The following is a 21654-nucleotide window of genomic DNA, read 5'->3' as shown; positions in this document are numbered from 1 at the left end:
TCTTTTGATGATAATAATGTTATTTAATAATGAATTTATACCCTCCAATCCAAGAATCATACTTCTTCAACTAATGGTAGAATGCGGAAGGACATATGCCATCCAGTTCAAGAGGACCTAGTCCAGAACAATTTTCTCGTTTTAATTTGATTTTAATATATTCTTTTGATAATAATAATGTTATTTAATAATGAATTTATACCCTCCAATCCAAGAACCATACTTCTTCAGCTAATGGTAAACTGCGGATGGACATATGCCATCCACTTCAAGAGGACCCAGTCCAGGACAGTTTTCTCGTTATAATTCGGTTTTAGTATATTCTTTTGATGATAATAATGTTATTTAATAATGAATTTATACCCTCCAATCCAAGAATCATACTTCTTCAGCTAATGGTAAACTGCGGATGGACATATGCCATCCAGTTCAAGAGGACCCAGTCCAGGACAGTTTTCTCGTTATAATTTGGTTTCAATATATTCTTTTGATGATAATATTGTTATTTAATAATGAATTTATAGACTCCAATCCAAGAATCATACTTCTTCAGCTAATGGTAAACTGTCGATCGACATATGCAATCCAGTTCAGGAGGACCTAGTCCAGGACAGTTTTCTCGTTATAATTCGGTTTTAGTATGTTCTTTTAATGATAATAATGTTATTTAATAATAAATTTAGACTCTGCAATCCTAGAATCATACTTCTTCAGCTAATGGTAAACTGCTGATGGACAAATGCCATCCAGTTCAAGAGGACCCAGTCCAGGACCGTTTCCTCGTTATAATTCGGTTTTAATATATTATGTTTATGATAATAATGTTTATTTAAATATTATTTACACATATATAACTATAAATATCTATTACTTAATATTGATTTGGTTATTCAGTGCGCATCTCAGTTGAAACAAGTGATTTAAACCAATCTTCTGTGGCTCTGTAAGAACAAGTTAATTGTGTTCAATATAACATCGATTGTAGCCAAAGGAAATTGACTTAAGGTTTACTATCCTAGATACCACAGTCCCATTACGTAACAAAATAAATTACATTTCTATGCAGAATGAAATATGTATTTCCATATCTGAGATAATTATCATTAGAGACAGGAAATGTATCACTTATTAAAACAATATAGGGTGTCTAACATAATACTGCGAAACAAATATTGTTAGCGTAGGTATTGTGTGGCTAAATAAGAACAATTAGACTATATATTATTAATTTGGAGTTTTGAGAAAGTCACACCCACTGTCTAGTTTTTTTTTTGTAAATTTTTATTGCTGATGAAGTAATTTAAAATACGATATTTTTGTTAAAATATGTTGAAAGATAACAGGCAACACTGCTGTCATGTATTCCTTCCTTGAAGCAGATTTTGTGTACAATATATTTCCAAAGAAATGTCACAACTCAAAGACACCCTGTACTTTACATAGTTCTCTGTTAATATCTCCTGATAGATTCTGCTTATATTAAATAAAAAATCCACGTAATGGGGGCATTAAAATGCCATAAATTATCTTTGTTATAAATCCTTTCGATTGTTTTTTTTTATTGTTGTAGTAACGCTACCAAGTTGAATAATTTCATGTAAAAAATAACAAATCTATTAAAAATTACCTTGGTGCATGTTTTTATTCTAACCTTATTAATAAAATTTTATCTAATAATGAGATGGATATGACATGATTAGAGGAAAAAAGATAATGTTTTATACATTTTGCCTTTCTATTTGAAATTCTTAAAAAAATCTTAGAAGTAATTGTGTAATAATTAAAAAACAGTCACACAAACTAATTATTTTTATTTTAGATAAACTAAAATGTGTAATGAAACACTTGAAATTTTTATTTGAAAAAACTTTAATTATAATTTATTTGTACTGTGAGAAAATTGTATCTAAATATCACGGGTCAAAAAATAGTCTGGTTATAGTTTTATTTTTTATAATTCTTTTTAAAAAAATTCTACAAGGATATATTCTTGTGAGAGATATATGTTTAATACTGCGACACACGCATGCTTCATTTTTGAAAGTACTTTCAATTTGCATAGGTACTATAAGTTGTACTAGTTCTATATTTAAAACGTTTATGTTATAATAAATTGTTATATTTCAGTAGCGTTTTGACAGTGATTGACGAAATAATTTTATAAAATGAATTATTAAAATTTGCATAAATAAATATAAATACACACAGAAAAATAATATAAATAGACACACCTTACAAACCTACAAAACCAAGGAACCCAACATATACTAACAAGTTGTAAACAGAAAAAATGCTATGTTGCTATTTATTTCTTGAATAAGTTTATTAACAAAGAAGATACAATATAACTTCTCACACGACAAAAAAAAATAGTTATTTTTTTATACAAACGATAAAATGGTATTTTAAGACCGAACAGATTAATTCACAAGCGATGAAATCGCGAGTGAATTAATATCGGGAGACAATAATGCAATTTTATCGTCGTTGTATAAAACAATATTTTTTCCATAGCGAGTTACGTTTTAAAAATATTCAGACAATATTATTTCAAGGAATTTATTAGGAGTAGAAAAAATACTGTGCTGGATTGGCGTTGGTTTCTGTTTAATTTGACAAATAAATAAAGCTGTCTCTTTAGTTGTCAGTTTTGAGTCAATATTTTTTAATTCTCTTTCGTGTCGATTGCTGGTTTTAATATATACTTTTGATGATAATAATGTTATTTAATAATGAATTTATACACTCCAATCCACGAATCATACTTCTTCAGCTAATGGTAAACTGCGGATGGACATATGCCATCCAGTTCAAGAGGACCCAGTTCAGGATAGTTTTCTCGTTATAATTCGGTTTTAATATTTTCTTTTGATGATAATAATGTTATTTAATAATGAATTTATACTCTTCAATCCAAGAGTCATACTTTAGCTAATGGTAAACTGCCGATCGACATATGCCATCCAGTTCAAGAGGACCCAGTCCAGGACAGTTTTCTCGTTATAATTCGGTTTTAATATATTCTTTTGATGATGATGATGATATATAATATTGAACTTATACCCTCCAATCCAAGAATCATACTTGTTCAGCTAATGGTAAACTGCGGATGGACATACGCCATCCAGTTCAAGAGGACCCAGTCCAGGACAGTTCTCTCGTTATAATTCGGTTTTAATATTTTCTTGTGATGATAATAATGTTATTTAATAATGAATTTATACCCTTCAATCCAAGAATCATACTTCTTCAGCTAATGGTAAACTGCGGATGGACATATGCCATCCAGTTCAAGAGGACCCAGTCCAGGACAGTTTTCTCGTTATAATTCGGTTTTAATATATTCTTTTGATGATGATGATGATATATCATATTGAACTTATACCCTCCAATCCAAGAATCATACTTCTTCAGCTAATGGTAAACTGCGGATGGACATACGCCATCCAGTTCAAGAGGACCCAGTCCAGGACAGTTCTCTCGTTATAATTCGGTTTTAATATTTTCTTTTGATGATAATAATGTTATTTTATATTTAATTTATACCCTCCAATCTAAGAATCATACTTCTTCAGCTAATGGTAAATTGCGGATGGACATATGCCATCCAGTTCAAGAGGACCCAGTCCAGGACAGTTCTCTCGTTATAATTCGGTTTTAATATTTTCTTTTGATGATGATGATGATATTTAATATTGAATTTATACCCTCCAATCCAAGAATCATACTTCTTCAGCTAATGGTAAACTGCCGATGGACATACGCCATCCAGTTCAAGAGGACCCAGTCCAGGACAGTTCTTTCGTTATAATTCGGTTTTAATATTTTCTTTTGATGATAATAATGCTATTTAATATTGAATTTATACCCTCCAATCCAAGAATCATACTTCTTCAGCTAATGGTAAACTGCGGATGGACATATGCTATCCAGTTCAAGAGGACCCAGTCCAGGAGAGTTTTCTCGTTATAATTCGGTTTTACTATTTTCTTTTGATGATAATAATGTTATTTAATAATGAATTTATACCCTTCAATCCAAGAATCATACTTCTTCAGCTAATGGTAAACTGCCGATCGACATATGCCATCCAGTTCAAGAGGACCCAGTCCAGGACAGTTTTCTCGTTATAATTCGGTTTTAATATATTCTTTTGATGATAATGATGATATATAATATTGAATTTATACCCTCCAATCCAAGAATCATACTTCTTCAGCTAATGGTAAACTGCGGATGGACATATGCCATCCAGTTCAAGAGGACCCAGTCCAGGACAGTTTTCTCGTTATAATTCGGTTTTAATATATTCTTTTGATGATAATAATGTTATTTAATATTGAATTTATACCCTCCAATCTAAGAATCATACTTCTTCAGCTAATGGTAAACTGCGGATGGACATATGCCATCCAGTTCAAGAGGACCCAGTCCAGGACAGTTTTCTCGTTATAATTCGGTTTTAATATATTCTTTTGATGATAATAATGTTATTTAATAATGAATTTATACCCTCCGATCCAAGAATCATACTTCTTCAGCTAATGGTAAACTGCGGATGGACATATGCCATCAAGTTCAAAAGGACCCATTCCAGGAAACTTTTGTCGTTATAATTCGGTTTTAATATATTCTTTTGATGATAATAATGTTATTTAATAATGAATTTATACCCTCCAATCCAAGAATCATACTTCTTCAGCTAATGGTAAACTGCGGATGGACATATGCCATCCAGTTCAAGAGGACCCAGTCCAGGACAGTTTTCTCGTTATAATTCGGTTTTAATATATTCTTTTGATGATAATAATGTTATTTAATAATGAATTTATACCCTTCAATCCAAGAATCATACTTCTTCAGCTAATGGTAAACTGCCGATCGACATGTGCCATCCAGTTCAAGAGGACCCAGTCCAGGACAGTTTTCTCGTTATAATTCGGTTTTAATATATTCTTTTGATGATGATGATGATATATAATATTGAATTTATATCCTCCAATCCAAGAATCATACTTCTTCAGCTAATGGTAAATTGCGGATGGACATATGCCATCCAGTTCAAGAGGACCCAGTCCAGGACAGTTCTCTCGTCATAATTCGGTTTTAATATTTTCTTTTGATGATACTAATGTTATTTAATAATTAATTTATACCCTTCAATCCAAGAATCATACTTTTTCAGCTAATGGTAAACTGCCGATTGACATATGCCATCCAGTTCAAGAGGACCCAGTCCAGGACAGTTTTCTCGTTATAATTCGGTTTTAATATATTTTTTTGATGATGATGATGATATATAATATTGAATTTATACTCTCCAATCCAAGAATCATACTTCTTCAGCTAATGGTAAACTGCGGATGGACATATGCCATCCAGTTCAAGAGGACCCAGTCCAGGACAGTTTTCTCGTTATAATTCGGTTTTAATATATTCTTTTGATGATGATGATATATAATATTGAATTTATATCCTCCAATCCAAGAATCATACTTCTTCAGCTAATGGTAAACTGCGGATGGACATATGCCATCCAGTTCAAGAGGACCCAGTCCAGGACAGTTTTCTCGTTATAATTCGGTTTTAATATATTCTTTTGATGATAATAATGTTATTTAGTAATGAATTTATACCTTCCAATCCAAGAATCATACTTCTTCAGCTTATGGTAATCTGGGGATGGACATATGCCATCCACTTCAAGAGGATCCAGTCCAGGACAGTTTTGTCGTTATAATTTGGTTTTAATATATTCTTTTGATGATAATAATGTTATTTAATAATGAATTTATACCCTCCAATCCAAGAATCATACTTCTTCAGCTAATGGTAATCTGGGGATGGACATATGCCATCCAGTTCAAGAGGATCCAGTCCAGGACAGTTTTGTCGTTATAATTCGGTTTCAATATATTCTTTTGATGATAATAATGTTATTTAATAATGAATTTATACCCTCCAATCTAAGAATCATACTTCTTCATCTAATGGTAAACTGTCGATGGACATATGCCATCCAGTTCAAGAGGACCATTCCAGGTCAATTTTCTCGTTATAATTCGGTTTTAATATATTCTTTTGATGATGATGCTTGATGATTGCTCATTGAATTGGAGCCTGAAATGGCTCAAAACGAAATAAGTAAATTACCAACAGATATTCAGGCTGAGGCGACAAACGCCATATCCAAACTACTTCCATTTAAATCCCGAATAACTTATGAAAAGGAAAACGCGGTTAAAGTACTATTTTATATTTATGTATACTATTTTTGATAGATATAAGGCAATTTTAACAGTTGCTATGGACAAATAAATAAAAATCTATTATAAAACCTTTTTACGTCTCCAGCCTCCTGATCTGGTTATGTTACCAAACCAAGCCATATATAAAACTGTGAACTAAAAACCGACAGAGATTCAAATTATAGTGTCTTCCTAGCAGATGTTTTAGATTTCTCCGAAATGATAATGCATCGCCAACCGCAGCCGGAAGAAATAGTGAAATTTTTTCTTAGCCGTTGGCCGCACTGTGTATGTTTCTATTTGTGTGACTTTCTTCATAATTACATGCATTTTATAATCGGTGGTTATTCAGCGCTGTTTTTTGCCATCTTGTCAGTGTGTGATAAAATTTGTCGTATAGAAACGCACAGAAGTATCAAAGAAATACGTAAATCTAGAGGAGGAATGAAATTGGTAGGAATTGAAAATGTGTAGAGGTATCCCTGACAGTTTTGTTTGATGATTCATTTGACACATTTGAATTTGATTTGAAATTTTGTGGATTTGTCAGTGTTTATTGAGCTTATTTTATGTTATTAGTTATTTATTCTACAACTGGTAGTTGTTTAGAGGTAGTAAATCTAGAAAAAAAAATTGTGGCAGAACTTAAATTAACTGTGACACTATCGCGATTTATCGAAAAAGACTGTAAAATAGTTGGTCGTGTAGCGTGCGGTAGATATCGGTTAAAAATCGAGGGAAATATGGAATAACTTTTCACTACAAAGTAATTATATAATGCACGAGTACATACATATGTGTAGTAAACCGACCATTTATAAAATTCACTTAAAATTATCTAATTATATATTTTTTTCATAGCAACTGTTAAAATTAACTTATATCTATCAAAAAGAGTAGATAAAATAGTACTTTAACGGCAAGAGTAGATTAAATGATACTTTAACAGCGAGGATAGGTTAAAAACTTTATTTCTTCTCGCACGTTTTTTAATTGCATCCATTTTTGAAATTTTTTGTTTTCCTTTTCACAAGTTATTCGGGATTTAAATGGAAGTAGCTTGGATATGGCGTTTGTCGCCTTAGCTTGAATATCTGTTGGTAATTTACTTATTTCGTTTTGAGCCATTTCTGGCTCTAATTCAATCAGCAATCGACACGAAAGAGAATTAAAAAATATCGACTCAAAACTAACAACTGAAGAGACAGCTTTATTTATTTGTCAAATTACATAGAAACCAACGCCAACCCAGCACAATATTTTTTCTAATCGTAATAAATTCCTTGAAATAATAATTTCTGAATATTTTTTAAAACGTAACTCGTTATGGAAAAAAATATTGTTTTATACAGGACGATAAAATTGCATTATCGTCTTCCGAAATTAGTTTACGAGCGATGAAATCGCGAGAACAGAAAACGTGCATGCAAATTTTTGATTTCCCTATATCTATAATATCTTTTGTCTGAAAATATTTCTATTTTTTGCTTTTAACATATTCACCCTGTATAATATTTCTAAATATCATAATGATAATTCAAATCGGCTAATTTAATGATAAAAAATGGCGTTGTCAAAGCACAATCTCCGATTTTACGCTTTCTACACAGTTACGTCTATAAATTGTGACCGTTGTTCGAATGTTTATTAACAAATTCCATATACGACCTGACGAAAAATGGGAAACAACGGTAAGGTGTGAACGTGCCGACAAAGCCACCCTTTTGGGTGTGATTATTCACGTGAAAAACCATCGATTACTTAGCAGGAAGAAAGCGAATGATAAAGCAGGCCGATGCAAAGTGAAAACGTAGCAGGATGATGCCGAAATGCCTTTATATGTCGAAGGAAATGAGTCGTCTTTAGGAGAGATGCATTTCCTCAAGCGTAACTAAAACGTTTATGTATAACGCTATTTTTTCTGTGATACAAAAGAAGAGTTTATCTCCTAGAACTGATATAATTCTAAGTATGTACAATTATACACATTGCATAAGAGATAGACTAATATATAGGCAGAGATTATACAGATTATAATCTTTGTTTTTTCTTTATTGTTTTTCGTGGTTCCAATTTTCGGAATCGGGCACTAGTTAGGTCACTAGTTTGCGCACATAGCACGCCCACTTATGGCCTCTAAAATTGTGCACAGCGCCTGACCGGCACAGTTATTAGAGAGATATCGGAAAACCGAATAGCGTCATCCAGTATTTACGCGTACCTTATCATGGTTACGATATGCGCGAGTCAATTTTTAACGCAACACCCGCTAATAACGGTACCGCCTGAATTAATTATAAATAACCTCTGATAACGTTTAAAAATTGCTTAAACGGGCATGTGCGGGTATTTGACAACCGGAGCCGGCCGGCGAGATCTTTTATTTTAGGTTATGTTTGAATTGATTTGAATTATTGCTTTAGTTTTATTAGGTAATTTGATATTTAAGTAGCTGGGATTAGTTTTAATTAAATAAATATGGCCTAAAATATGGATTCCACCTCTTCCAATATTAAAGAACCTATAAAGAGGGTTAGGTTTACAGCAGATGACGACTTAGCCCTTCTAAGAGAATTTGTTGCTTGCTGCCCTAAACCCACTGGCAGACGTTGAACAATAAAGCACTGGAAATAAGCACTTTAGCCCTTTAGTTTTAAAATATCTAGTAAACAAAACAATTTCAAAGTTTTAAATTCAAGTTAGGTTAAGTTTAAATAGCGGACGCGACGCGATCAGAATTCTTTCCGATCCGATAACTATAAATGAATAGAGTTAATACCACCTCACGTAAAGGAAATAACACCTGGCCTTCTTAACGTCCATGCACGCTATTCGGTTTAGCGATATCTCTCTATTACGTTGTTTATTGTTATTTTACGCGAGTTTATTTTTGCGCACAGGAAATTTGACTCGTTTGCACATCGTTATAAAAAACAATTTTCGTACCACGAATTAGGGACAAGATTTTTATCTGTATACTTATAGGATACCTAATCTGTGATATAAGTTTGTTTTAAGGTAAAATATTGTTTTTTTAAGTGACTCACATAAATTTTTATATTTTTTCAGATAAAAAATGAGATTTGGTATGTTAGTATGTGACATAAAAAGAGGATTGCTTGACGTATTCAATTACTTTCAACCACTTATTCCTGTTTCACTGAAAATTACTATAACTTATGATGTTTAAATGCTACCCTCGATATTGTTTTACTTTATTTGATAGAAAATAAGATTCTATTCTTGATAGAAAATAAGATAATGTAACGACAATTTGACTCCAAATACCAAGTATGTGGTACCAAATTATTTGTAAAAAATGCTTTTTACAAATATGCTAACAAGCCACCCTCGTTCCATTTGAAAAAAAATGAGTTCTGATTAAAATAATTAATTAATTAAAAAGATTAAATACGATTTGAGCATCTTTTAACCGGCCAGGAAAAGACACGAAAAATATTAGATGATCAAATCAATTTTTTCAAAAGCTCCTTGATTAAAAATTAAGTAATCTTTATCACAGCCATGGCACACTCGATTGAATTTTAAAATACTATTTTTTTTAATTGAAAATATTAGATGTTAGGGACATATGTTCTGTTATTCTACATATTGTATATTATGATGAAGTTGAGGAATTACGAGGAAAGATTGTGAAAAATTGTTTACAAATTACGGTGATCTTCGAGTCAAATTTCAGTAAAATTTATTAACCAAGAAATAAAGAACAATTTTAACATCCTGCTGAATATTATTTAGTGATGTATCAACGTTACAAAACAACAATAAAATTGGATTGGTATTTTATACTAATTATTTTGAATTTTTTTCTATAAACTTGCATTTTTTCACGTTCTTCAAACCTTCAAATCTGAGGCCACCGGAATCATATGTTTCCTAATACCGTATGTTTCTCTTCCAATTCTCGTTAAATTCGTATTTAAATTGATTTGGAACTGAATAAACGCACTTGTAATTTAATTTCGATTTTGTAACAGTTATTTACATACGTTATTTTTCTAATAACAGGGTTTCTATTTTTTATTTGTTTCATTTCACAAGGATAATACTGATATGGAAATGAATCATTTTGTCGTGGTCGTAGATTTTGTAAGAGGTATTCTCATACCCTTGTATATATAAACAAGGCTCATTAAAGCGCTTGACGTAAAAAGCTGATTTTTGGAAAACGGATTGACTTTAGGGTGTAAAGGTTCGATAGGAAGGGATTTTTCGAAACTCGAATTCTAAGGGGATGAAACTATCCCTCAAATATTAAAATATTTTTTATTAAAAACCGGTGAGTTTTTCGGAAAAACTCTTAAACACGTATATTTCATTTTGTTGTTTTACATATTTTAAGATTTTTATACTGCTTGACGTTTAAAGCTAATTTTTGGTAAACGGATTGACTGTGGGGTGTAGAGGTTCGATAAGGAGGGGTTTCTCGAATCTCAAATTCCAAGAGGGTGAAAACGCTCCTCAAATATTACAATATTTGTTATTTAAAAAACGGTTAGTCTTTCGGGAAAACGCTTGGACAAGTATATCTTATTTGCTTTTTACATATTTTGAGGATTTTTTAAAAAATCATACAGGGTGTTCCAAAAATTTGTGTAATTTCTTAACCACGATTCTGCTTAAACTGCTTGACGTAAAAAGCTTATTTTTGGCAAACGGATTTTTCAAAAGTCAAATTCCAACGAGATGAAACTACCCCTCAAATATTACCAAGTTATATAATAATATCGCAATATTGTTTTTTCTCATGCTGACATAAATGTATTATTTTATCCAGTTTGTATGTTAATGGAAATTCTTGCTTTGCTTTATCATCACCATTACAAATGATTAATTCGACGCGAACGAAGTCGCGGGTACATGCTAGTAATAATTATATTATTATATGTACATACAACGAACTAGTGGAAAGAAACCAAAACAATCTTTTATCGATATGGTTATACATAAATATTGTATATTGACCAATTATAAAAATTCATTTACAACATCGTCAGATTACTTAAAAGAAAGAATTTTAACCATTTAACTTTAATGATCCCATAGAAATAAAACCAACACCTAACGCAGTACCCGCAATGCAAATGGCGCGGCCTCCAAGGCCACTCCGTTTCATATAGTACCACATTTCACCTGATATTCTCTCTGTGTTTGTGTGTGTGAACCAGATCTGCAGCTTTAGATTACAATGAGTATAATGTTTAATGGAGGGCGGTACCGTAATGGTACTAGTGTCAGATTTTTTCCGATTTTGTTGCGCGTCTATCGAATGGGCGTTGCTATTCCGGAAAGAGATTGTTTCTTATTTTAGATTTACCTTTGTATTGTGTTTGTTTAGGTTATTAAAATTTTTACAATGCATTCTTCTTCTTCATCATCATGGCTATTTTTATTTTATTTGCTGCTGTTCTAAATAATACATTTGATGTCATTCCATACCATTCTCTCTGAGGTTCTTCAGCCAGGATGTTCGTCTTCTGCCCCGACTACGTCCTCCGATTTTTCCTTTCATAATATTCTGGAGTAATTGGTATTTAGGACCTCGTAAGCTATTAAAGACATCAAGCCGAACAAAGCTCCTGGATATGACAACATTCATCCAGAATTCCTTATTTACGCTGGAAAACCTGCCCTCAAGTGGCTTTGTAGTTTCTTCTCGAGAATTTTATCAACCGGCAACATTCCAAAGGAATTAAAGAAAATTAAAATAATAGCTGTGTTAAAACCAGGAAAATAGCCATAGCAACGGAACACGAATCGCTATATCAAACCCAAGAAACGCTTACAAAGGATCTCGCATCCTTGAATGCCTATTTTATAAAATGGAGAGTTCAACCCAGTGCAAATAAGACAAAAGTGGCTACCTTCCATTTTAATAACAAGCTGGCGAATACTGAAATAAGCGTAACACCACTCTGCGTAATAACAAATATCCAAAATATCTGGGGACTACTCTAGACCGTACACTCTCATTTCGAAAACACCTAGAAAATGTTGCTGGGAAAATCAGAACATGAAACAACATTATACAAAAAATTTGTGGTACTTCTTGGGGTGCAAAAGCAACAACACTTCGGATCTCCGCCCTTGGTCTGGTATTCAGTGTGGCAGAGTATTGTGCACCCGTGTGGTTGAACAGCCACCACACAAATCTCGTAGACAGACAGCTGAACAACACCATGCGGCTGATTACAGGGACAATCAGATGCACACCTAGTTACTGGCTTCCAGTTCTGAGTAACATCCTAGCTCCAAATCTACGCAGAAACGAGGCTCTTCTTAGAGAATTTGATAAAATAATAGCTACTCCAACGCTACCTGTTCATGAAACACTTCCTGCTTTACATTTGGCTTTACAATTTTTACCATGGCCAGAGCGTATCCTATTCAAAGTTGACCATGTTTTCCGGTTTAGATCGGTACCCGGTGTCTGGCAATAGTTATTTTTGAACCAGGAGTATAGGTGCGCATCGGCCATTTCTCTCCATAACTGAAGCCACTGTTCTCGAGAATTGTAGTTACTGCTTTTTAGTTGTTCAGCTGTTCGCAAAGGAGGATTCCTCGACTTAAGTCTATTCACCAATATATATATATATATATATATATATATATATATATATATATATATATATATATATATATATATATATATATATATATATATATATATATATATATATATATATATATATATATATATATATATATATATATATATATATATAAATTACTAATTATATATACTATAGATACAATCTCTAAGAATATTTGTACTTATTTTATACTCACCCTGTATTAGACGTATTTTTATAAGTTACGTTAGAAGACACCAATCACAATGCTTCGAAAATAGGTTACTGGCTTAATAGCTATACGCCATTTCTGGTTTGCGATCGAATTATTGACAATATTTAACTGATTCGACCGAAAGGTTTTCATTTCGTAGAAGCAAATCGTTAACAAGCCGTTTCAACATCTGGTAATGTCAAGCAAATTGACTGTGACATTTTTTCGATTTTTCGAATACCTTACTAGACGTAACTACCGCGTTTTGCGAATATTTCGATATCTCTGGAAGCTGGTTTCTTGAGATAAATAGATGCTTGAACATAGCAATTTCATTAGCATTTACAAATAGTAAATGGTACAGTAGCATGTATTTAAGTACCATACGATCCAAAAAAATAGAGTTAGTTTAGAAATGAAAATTGCTGTCATTTTATTTGTCATTGATCGTCATTTTCAAGCCAACTTGACGTCTTGTTGAGTCAATTAAAACAATCGAATAATTTATTCGACGTCAAATTTTGTTTATTGGCTATTCCACGCTAGTTTCTGTGTGTGAAATTATTGCAAAACTGCATAAAAAATATCGATAAGTCTGATTGACAGCCGCGTTATCTAAAAGTTGCACAAGTTAATTTTCGGTGCAGTTTATTAAGATAATTTATAGAATATATTATATTTTTAGAAAGACCATAACAAGGCAAATAAAATAAAAAAAATACATATACAGGATATCCAAGTTAGCTCATATTTCAAGAGTGACAGTTCTTGATATCTATGATAGCCAAGATCAGAGGTCAGAGGATCATAGTCGAATAATGCAACAATTTCAATTTCGCCCTGTATTTCAGGAACTAAAAGGGCTAGAACAAATCTGTGTCTAACATCTTTAGTTTAATAAAAAGTAGAACAGTGATGGGAAAACCGCATCTTTTGTTTCTCTACTCGTAAATGAAAAACCCTGTAAAAGACACGAAAACGGGTCACCCTGTACAGATCGTAACAAATTTCGGTTTTCAACAATTTAACCATAACTAGACTGTGACCGTGTAATTGTTACCCAAACTGGCGTATTGAATAACACCGGCAAAGCTGTACACAACGATTGACAATTGTGATAATAACATTTTTAATTCAATCGTTTGACGCAGCCATTGTTTGGGCAATATTTAATTTGTATGTGGCTGAAATACACACAAAAAACTGTTCTGTTTCAGCTATTTAGTATGGTATTTAGTTGGTTCTGGTTACTTTATGTTATACCTGAAAAATTGTTGGTATATTATTTTCAAAGACAATTGAACTGGGATTGAATTGGGACTCTTAATTTGTTTGACCAAACGGCACTTCCGAAATTAAGAGCCTCACACCAATCCAATTGTCATCAGTCCAATCGAGTCAGCTGGTTTTATATATTTATTGATTGATAACCTTAAGAAAAACAGACATAATCACTAGTAATTTATTGACTGTAAAAAATAAATTGTGGGTAATTTAGAGATAGAGAATTTACAGCTGGTAGTATTCTAAATCGTAATGATTATAATATAAGAGTTTATAAAAATTACGTTCTCTTTCATTAAGTATTCGAACACGGTAAAACAAACAGCTGTAAATAACAGGAACGAAGAAAGATAATATAGTTCTGGGTATTTAGTTTACAGCCGAAGGTTATCGCAGGAAGGATATAGAACGGTGAATGTACACATGGTAGAAGAATCAGTGATATACCATATAATAAAGAAGTATAATAAGTCTTCTTTCATCATTTTTATTGAACCTCCTTAAATATTAGCATGTCATTAAGAAACACCCTGTACTGTTAATTTAATTTTCACTTTTTTCTCAACGAAAAAAAATATGAATAAAGAATCGATAAATAAAGAAAACAAACCGTTTATCAACAGGACACGGTTATACAAACATCTGCTTTTTACTCTTGTCTGGAGAAAACTAAGACACTTTGTCACATATCTGCCTCATGGTACTACAAAAGCCCATTAAGCGAAACAAGATAAAAAAATCTCAATCGTAAATATTATGCCCGTTAACTTTCTATTTATTTTCCTTTTTTATACTTTTTTTCACTGTTTGTTTTACTTCTTTTTTGCAAATGTATTCCTATTAACATAAATGAACAATTCAAATTTCTGTTACGCCGGTACAGCCTCCCAATCGTCAGGTATGTCGTTTGACATCTATCGCTGAATACATTTAAATCATATTTAAATGATTTTTGCATAGCAAATCGATGATATTTGAATAAAAGGTTATCCAGGCGCTTTTTTTTTTGTTATAAATTGTGAAGTACCTTTTAGTTTGATTGATATGTATTTTGTATGGATAAATATTTATCATTTGTCTATGCATACGTTTAGAATAATAGACTTTCTTGATTGACGCTATAAGTGACTAAGACTATTATAATTTCAGAAAAATAAGTAAATATAGAGCGCAGTAACATTATTTTGCAACTTATCTAGAGTTACATATTTCTTTGAATTCTTTTTGTATCATAATCGATATTCTAATATTAAAATACAAAGTCGCTGATATGTATGGAAACTTTCTTAAGGCTAACTAGCAGAAAACAACGTTAAAAAAATGAAGAAGACTACGGGCCAAGCAGTGACTAAGGCTTGACACTCTCCAGTCGTCTTTGACGCCTTTTTTTCGACCGTATGGTCTTAAAATAAAGGCACACATGAACGTATCTCTAAAATATTAACTAATATTTAAAAAATAAGTTTATTTTCAGTTTCAGCATACCCAAAATAGAAAGATTTTGTTGGTTTTATTTAAGATATATTTTGGCGGTTGCCCAGTGTAATCAGATGAATGAAATCAATATTCAAGTTAATGCCAAATGAAATCTGGTATTTATTTGATTTCAAAATATCTGTATATTTAAAATTAATATCAAATAAAATAATTCAAACTGTTATAATTAAATTATATCACCGACAATTTGTTACAGCGATTAATGTACTAGTATACTGAGCCGAAAAAAAAGGTATCAACCTGTGAAAGGCCAGCCAACCGAACGAGATATTTTAAGACATACCATGTAATTAATAATATTTTACAGCATTGTAAATATATACCGCCGCGCGATATATTTCAGAGCTTTTGACACGTACTTTGTATGGGAAGTACCACGGTGGAACAACCGTTTTCAGCTAATTGTCCATAATTAATATATCCTGCGATTGGTAATAAAATATTTAGTTCCGAATTAAATCACTCAGTTTGCTTATTATGTGAAACATATACAGGGTGTTAAAAAATGTGTATCCAAATTTAATAGGTGGTTTTAGAGATAAAAATAAAACAAGAAGTTTCTATGAACATAGTATTATGTCCTAAGGATGCTTCCCTAGGAAGTTAAGGCCTTGACAGGGTAGTAAAAAATAATGTATTCTGAGTTAGGTATAAAATTCAGTAGGTGTTATTATTAATAAAATATTTTGTTTTATTTATGTTGTGTTTTATTTATTCTTATGCACCATTAAATATTTTTTATTTGTACATAAGTTATATTGATAAATATAATAATGTATGCACTGTTCGGTTTTTATATGATTCAAAATAAAAAATATATAAATTGTAAAATTAGTAATTTTTTAATCGCCATAATGCGTTCTTTCATAATCATCGAACAAATAAATCATTTCTATAGATCCAGTGACGTACAGTGACTTTGAATTTTGAGACCAAAAACTGACAAGTAATTTGTCAAAAAAATCATATTACAGCTATATGTTTTATTTTGCATAAAATATTAACTAATAAGTTTTAATAATTATATTTCTTTCCTAACTAAGTGGTTTTATCGCTAAATTTAACGAAAGCTAAGTACAACACAAATCTTAAATTCGTGGACTATTATAACAACAAATACATCGTAAAAGACTATTTTGGTAGCATTCTGAACGAGGATTCAAGTTAAACTTTTTAGAAAATAATTTAAAGGAAAAATGAACCTGCTCAGATGCTTGTTCCGAGTAAAATCCTAGAGCTCTATGATTTGCTTTTATAAACTCTGGCACATGATGCAGAATTGCACGAATCTTTGGAGTTATCTTAATACCTAAGTTGAGTATTTCCAATCTAAATTGTTCGATGTCATGTTCAAAATGTTTGTTTAGTGCTTGACCAAAACAACTTGAAACTACTTGATTGAATGCAGAAAACACTGCAATATATTTATTTCCTAAAAAAAAGATGTTTAGGTTTTTGCTTGTCAAAACTTTGAATAGGATTCTTGACCGGGCGATATCGTCTTCAAAATATCCACTTTCTTTAAAAGTTGTCTGGCGTTATTTCCGTTACATTTTCCAGAATGATCTAGTTTCAATCCCGCATTCTGTTGAAACATTGGTGTTCTCCAATTCAAGACAATCAAATAGTTTTTGAACCACACCTAACACAAGGTGAAGCTCAGGAGGGGGAATATACTTTAAGACAGGTGTTTCTTCGTCGCCAATGATTAAAGGTATGTTTATACAGTTTTCTAAAAAATAATTGCCCTTTTTTATATGGTTCATTGAACAACAGTTTAAAAAATACAAAAAAAAATATTTCAAACAAAAACGCTTACTAAAATCTTTGGCTTTTGTTATATTTCCTCCAGATTGTTGCCATAAATTTGTATTTTCTGTAATACTTTTTATAGTTCTGAATGATCCTTTAATTTCCATTTGCTTTACATTTACATCATACCATGGGCAAGTGTGAGTGGATGAATTTGAGTGAAGACCAAGGAGAATCATAATAAGCTTAAAGTCAGCGGAAAAATATAGGAACAAATTCCACATATGGATTGCAGATCTAACGTCTCAAAGAGGCTTTTAATGTTATCATAAGATTCAGACAACTTTGGTCCTAAGCCAATTATGAATAGTTTATTAATTCCAGCACTTTTATATTTCTTGAAATATTCGGGATCATTTTCAGGGAGCACATTCAGACAAACTTTAAGTGATCCACCACCACTATCAATGCCAATTTTTACATGAAAATCTTCAGATAATTCTCTAATTTCCAAAATATATGATAGAAGACCAGATAAATCTGAGCAGTATACAAAAATTAATATTAACTGAATTAACATTTTTCCTTTAAATTGTTTTCTAAAAAGTTTAACTTGAATTCTCGTTCAGAATGCTATCAAAAATTAATTATTAATTTTAGTCTTTTACGATGTATTTGTTGTTATGATAGTCCACGTATTTAAGATTTGTGTTGTACTTAGCTTTAGTTAAATTTAGCGATAAAACCACTTAGTTAGGGAAGAATTATAATTATTCTAACTTATTAATTAACATTTTCATGCAAAATAAAACATATACCTGTAATATGATTTTTTTGACAAATTATTGTTTCAGTTTTTGGTCTTAAAATTCAAAGTGGACGTCATTGGATCTATGGAAATGATTTAGTTGCTCGATGATTTTCAAAGAACGCATTATGGCCATTAAAAAATTAGTAATTTTACAATTTATGTATTTTTTATTTTGAATCATATAAAAACCGAACAGTGTATGCAGGAAATTTCTTGAAGTTTGAAAGTAGGAAATAGTTTTTTTTATATTCTTTTGGTATGTAGTGTTTTATTTAAAATACACCCTTCTTTGTTTTGTATTAACACATACCGTAATTTTTTTTTTCAAATGAAATAACTCGATTAGATTTTTTCAGTTTTATATAGTTTTTTCGTCACTCAAATTTTAAATATATTAATTTCCTGCTATGCGTTCCAATTGTACCTTACTATTTCTTTGTAAAATAAAGTAAACTACTTTAAAACTAAAATGACAGAGACATCTATCACTGTCAAAGACTTTGTCATCGAATAGACTATATTTTCCAGATAAAGTCAGTATATCCAAGTTTATTTATTTCCAGTCAGAATACCGTTCGGCGCAAATTTAATTTAAATCTAGTACCATACGATCGAAAAAAAAACGGCATCGAAGACAGCTGAGGTATGAGAATCAATAATAATTTTGTCAAGGTCAACCCCTAGACGTAAATGTTTCAAAAATAATCACAATTTTGTCGAAAAAGTTGAAAAATTTAGGAATTCACCGAGTGGTTAATTTTAACCGTGTATAACTTTTGAAGGAGTAGGTTTCTCGAAAAATTGTGAGAGACCTTTTTTGAAGAGCATTCAGTTCTGTACAAGAATATGTGATTGCCATGGCTGCGAGAGAACAAGATCGAGAGAAAAAAAATTATTTGCAAAAAGTGGCAAATTCCGATGTAATTTAAATTAAAGCAATGATTTGTTGGTTTACAATGGTCTGCTATTTTTTTTAGATAATAAACTAAAAATTTAGAGGACGTCGTGAATTAGAAATTATCAACTTGGTAAATAACGGACACCCTACTGGACATCCTGGGTCACAATAACCATCATAACCTCTCTAATTATGTCACTCTATTCTTTCAAAACACAATCACCATCGCTTACCTTTTCTCGTACTTTGAGGCCCACCGGACGTGCCCACTCGGACAGCAATCCCACCACCCATCACCACAAACATCACCACCAGCAACGGACACCACCGCATTTTCTCCTATTCTTTGATTATAATCCTTTTAAATCGCACTAAGATCCAATTCAGATTCAAACTGCCCGCGCCACGCGCCCTTACGACTATGCAACCCAAAATACGGAGCAGCGCGCACCGCGACAACAACGGCTGTGAATGCGTGTCTGTCTGTGCTCGACGCGCGATCACCTACGGCACCCAGGTGAGTGGCGGCTGGGCCTTATAAAACCTTCCTATGCCACCACCAAGTACCGCAGCCCGGTACCAAGAAGTAAGAATTGTCCGTCCGACGGAAGAAGGAGATTGACGTTGGAGACGGTGGTGCGTTGGTGACGTCAGGGTGATTAAAGGTGGAGAGGGTGTCAGTGGTGTCAATTGGAATGGGGACCGCTTGGGGGAGGTGTGTGATGTTAAGGTCGAGGATTTTCAGGATTTTTTGTTCCTGTACCTAAAATAAATCGTTCTTTAGTTATTTTTTATACAAGACGATGAAATGGTATTTTATCGTCGACCGTAAAGATTAATTCACGAGCGATAAAATCGCCAGTGAATTAATTTCGGGAGACGATAATGCAATTTTATCGTCGTGTTGCTGATTGAATTGGAGCCAGAAATGGCTCAAAACGAAATAAGTAAATGACCAACAGATATTCAAGCTGAGGTGACAAACGCCATATCCAAACTCTTCTTCTTCTGCTGCTATCCATTAATGGATGTTTGCGATCAGTTCTGACCATCTTTCTCTCTCTCCGGTGGCGTGAATTAATTCTCCTGTAGTTCTTATTCCCGTCCAATGTTTAACATTTCCGAGCCACGACATCCTCTTCCTGCCCAATCCCCTTCTTCCTTCTATCTTTCCTTCTATTATTATTAGTTGGAGTAAATGGTATCTCTCATTGCGCATAACATGTCCCAGGTACGCTGTTTTTCTGCGTTTTATTGTGCTTAGCAGTTCACGCTCTCTCCCCATCCTCCTCAGGATTTCCTCGTTGGTCTCTCTTGCTGTCCATGGGATTTTCAAGATTCTTCTGTAGACCCACATCTCGAACGCTTCCAGCCTGTTCATGTTTCTGACTTTCAATGTCCAGCCTTCCATACCATATAGTAACACGGACCATACGTAACATTTTGTAAATCTTACTCTAAGGTCAAGGTCAAAGTCAGAGTTGGTTAAGACGTTTTTAAATTTCATAAATGCGCTCCTCGCTTTTTCTATACGGCACTTGATTTCCACGTCCGAAGACCAGTCTTCACATACCCAAGTTCCCAGATAGCTGAACTTTTTTTTACCCGTTCTATGTCTTCCCCATTGTGCGTTAGTCTTGCATTCTGGTAGTCATCTGGTTTGCGGGTAACTATTAGGAATTTTGTCTTTTTTTGTGTTGATGTCAATTCCCATACGTCGGCTGTGTATTCCAATCATGTCCAAGAGTGTTTGGAGGTCATTCATGTTATCCGCTATCAGGACTGTGTCATCTGCGTACCGTATATTGTTGATCCGTATGCCATTTACTTTGATGCCTATTTCTTGTCCTTCGAGCGCTTCTTGGAAGATGTTTTCTGAGTATAGGTTAAACAGGAGTGGGGAGAGGACACATCCCTGTCTTACGCCTCTAAAAATTTGCTTTGCTCCTGTAATTTCATTGTCCAAACTACTTCCATTTAAATCCCTAATAACTTATGAAAAGGAATAGAAAAATTTTCAAAAATAGAAGCAATTAAAAAACGTGCGAAAAGAAATAAAGCTTTTAACCTATCCTCGCTGTTACAGTATCATTTAATCTACCTTTGCGGTTAAAGTACTATTTTATCTACTACTTTTGATAAAACATAAACCATTGAGAAAAGATGTACCTATATGATAAAATGATTTTTAAATTCCTTGCATTGCTAATATATTCCACAGGGTGTTTCAAACTTTCATTAAAATATCAACATTTTGTTTTCCTTGGTATAATTGACAGATGAAAAGTTTTGCTTCTAATTTAGAAAGAGACACTAAAAAGTCAAATAATTTATCTACAATTTGCTTAAAAAATCAT

The 21654-nt window shown here is 32.4% G+C and overlaps 1 protein-coding gene across 1 annotated transcript in view; it reads right to left on the bottom strand.

The window, feature by feature from the left end:
- LOC115886497 (laccase-4) overlaps positions 1–19822 on the bottom strand; it is a 117965-nt gene extending 98143 nt beyond the window's left edge. Inside the window, exon 1 of the mRNA XM_030905678.1 lies at positions 19531–19822. Coding sequence (XP_030761538.1) covers positions 19531–19630 — 100 coding nt within the window. The 5' untranslated portion in view covers positions 19631–19822. The remainder of the gene's footprint in view (positions 1–19530) is intronic.
- Positions 19823–21654: the final 1832 nt, after the last annotated feature.

The sequence above is a fragment of the Sitophilus oryzae genome, unplaced genomic scaffold (assembly GCF_002938485.1).
Source record: "Sitophilus oryzae breed Bouriz unplaced genomic scaffold, Soryzae_2.0 scaffold_494_pilon_pilon, whole genome shotgun sequence".
In the NCBI taxonomy this organism is placed as follows: Eukaryota; Metazoa; Arthropoda; class Insecta; order Coleoptera; family Curculionidae; genus Sitophilus; species Sitophilus oryzae.
The sequence above is the reverse complement of the archived record's forward strand: the minus strand, read 5'-3'. Positions and strand labels throughout refer to the sequence as shown.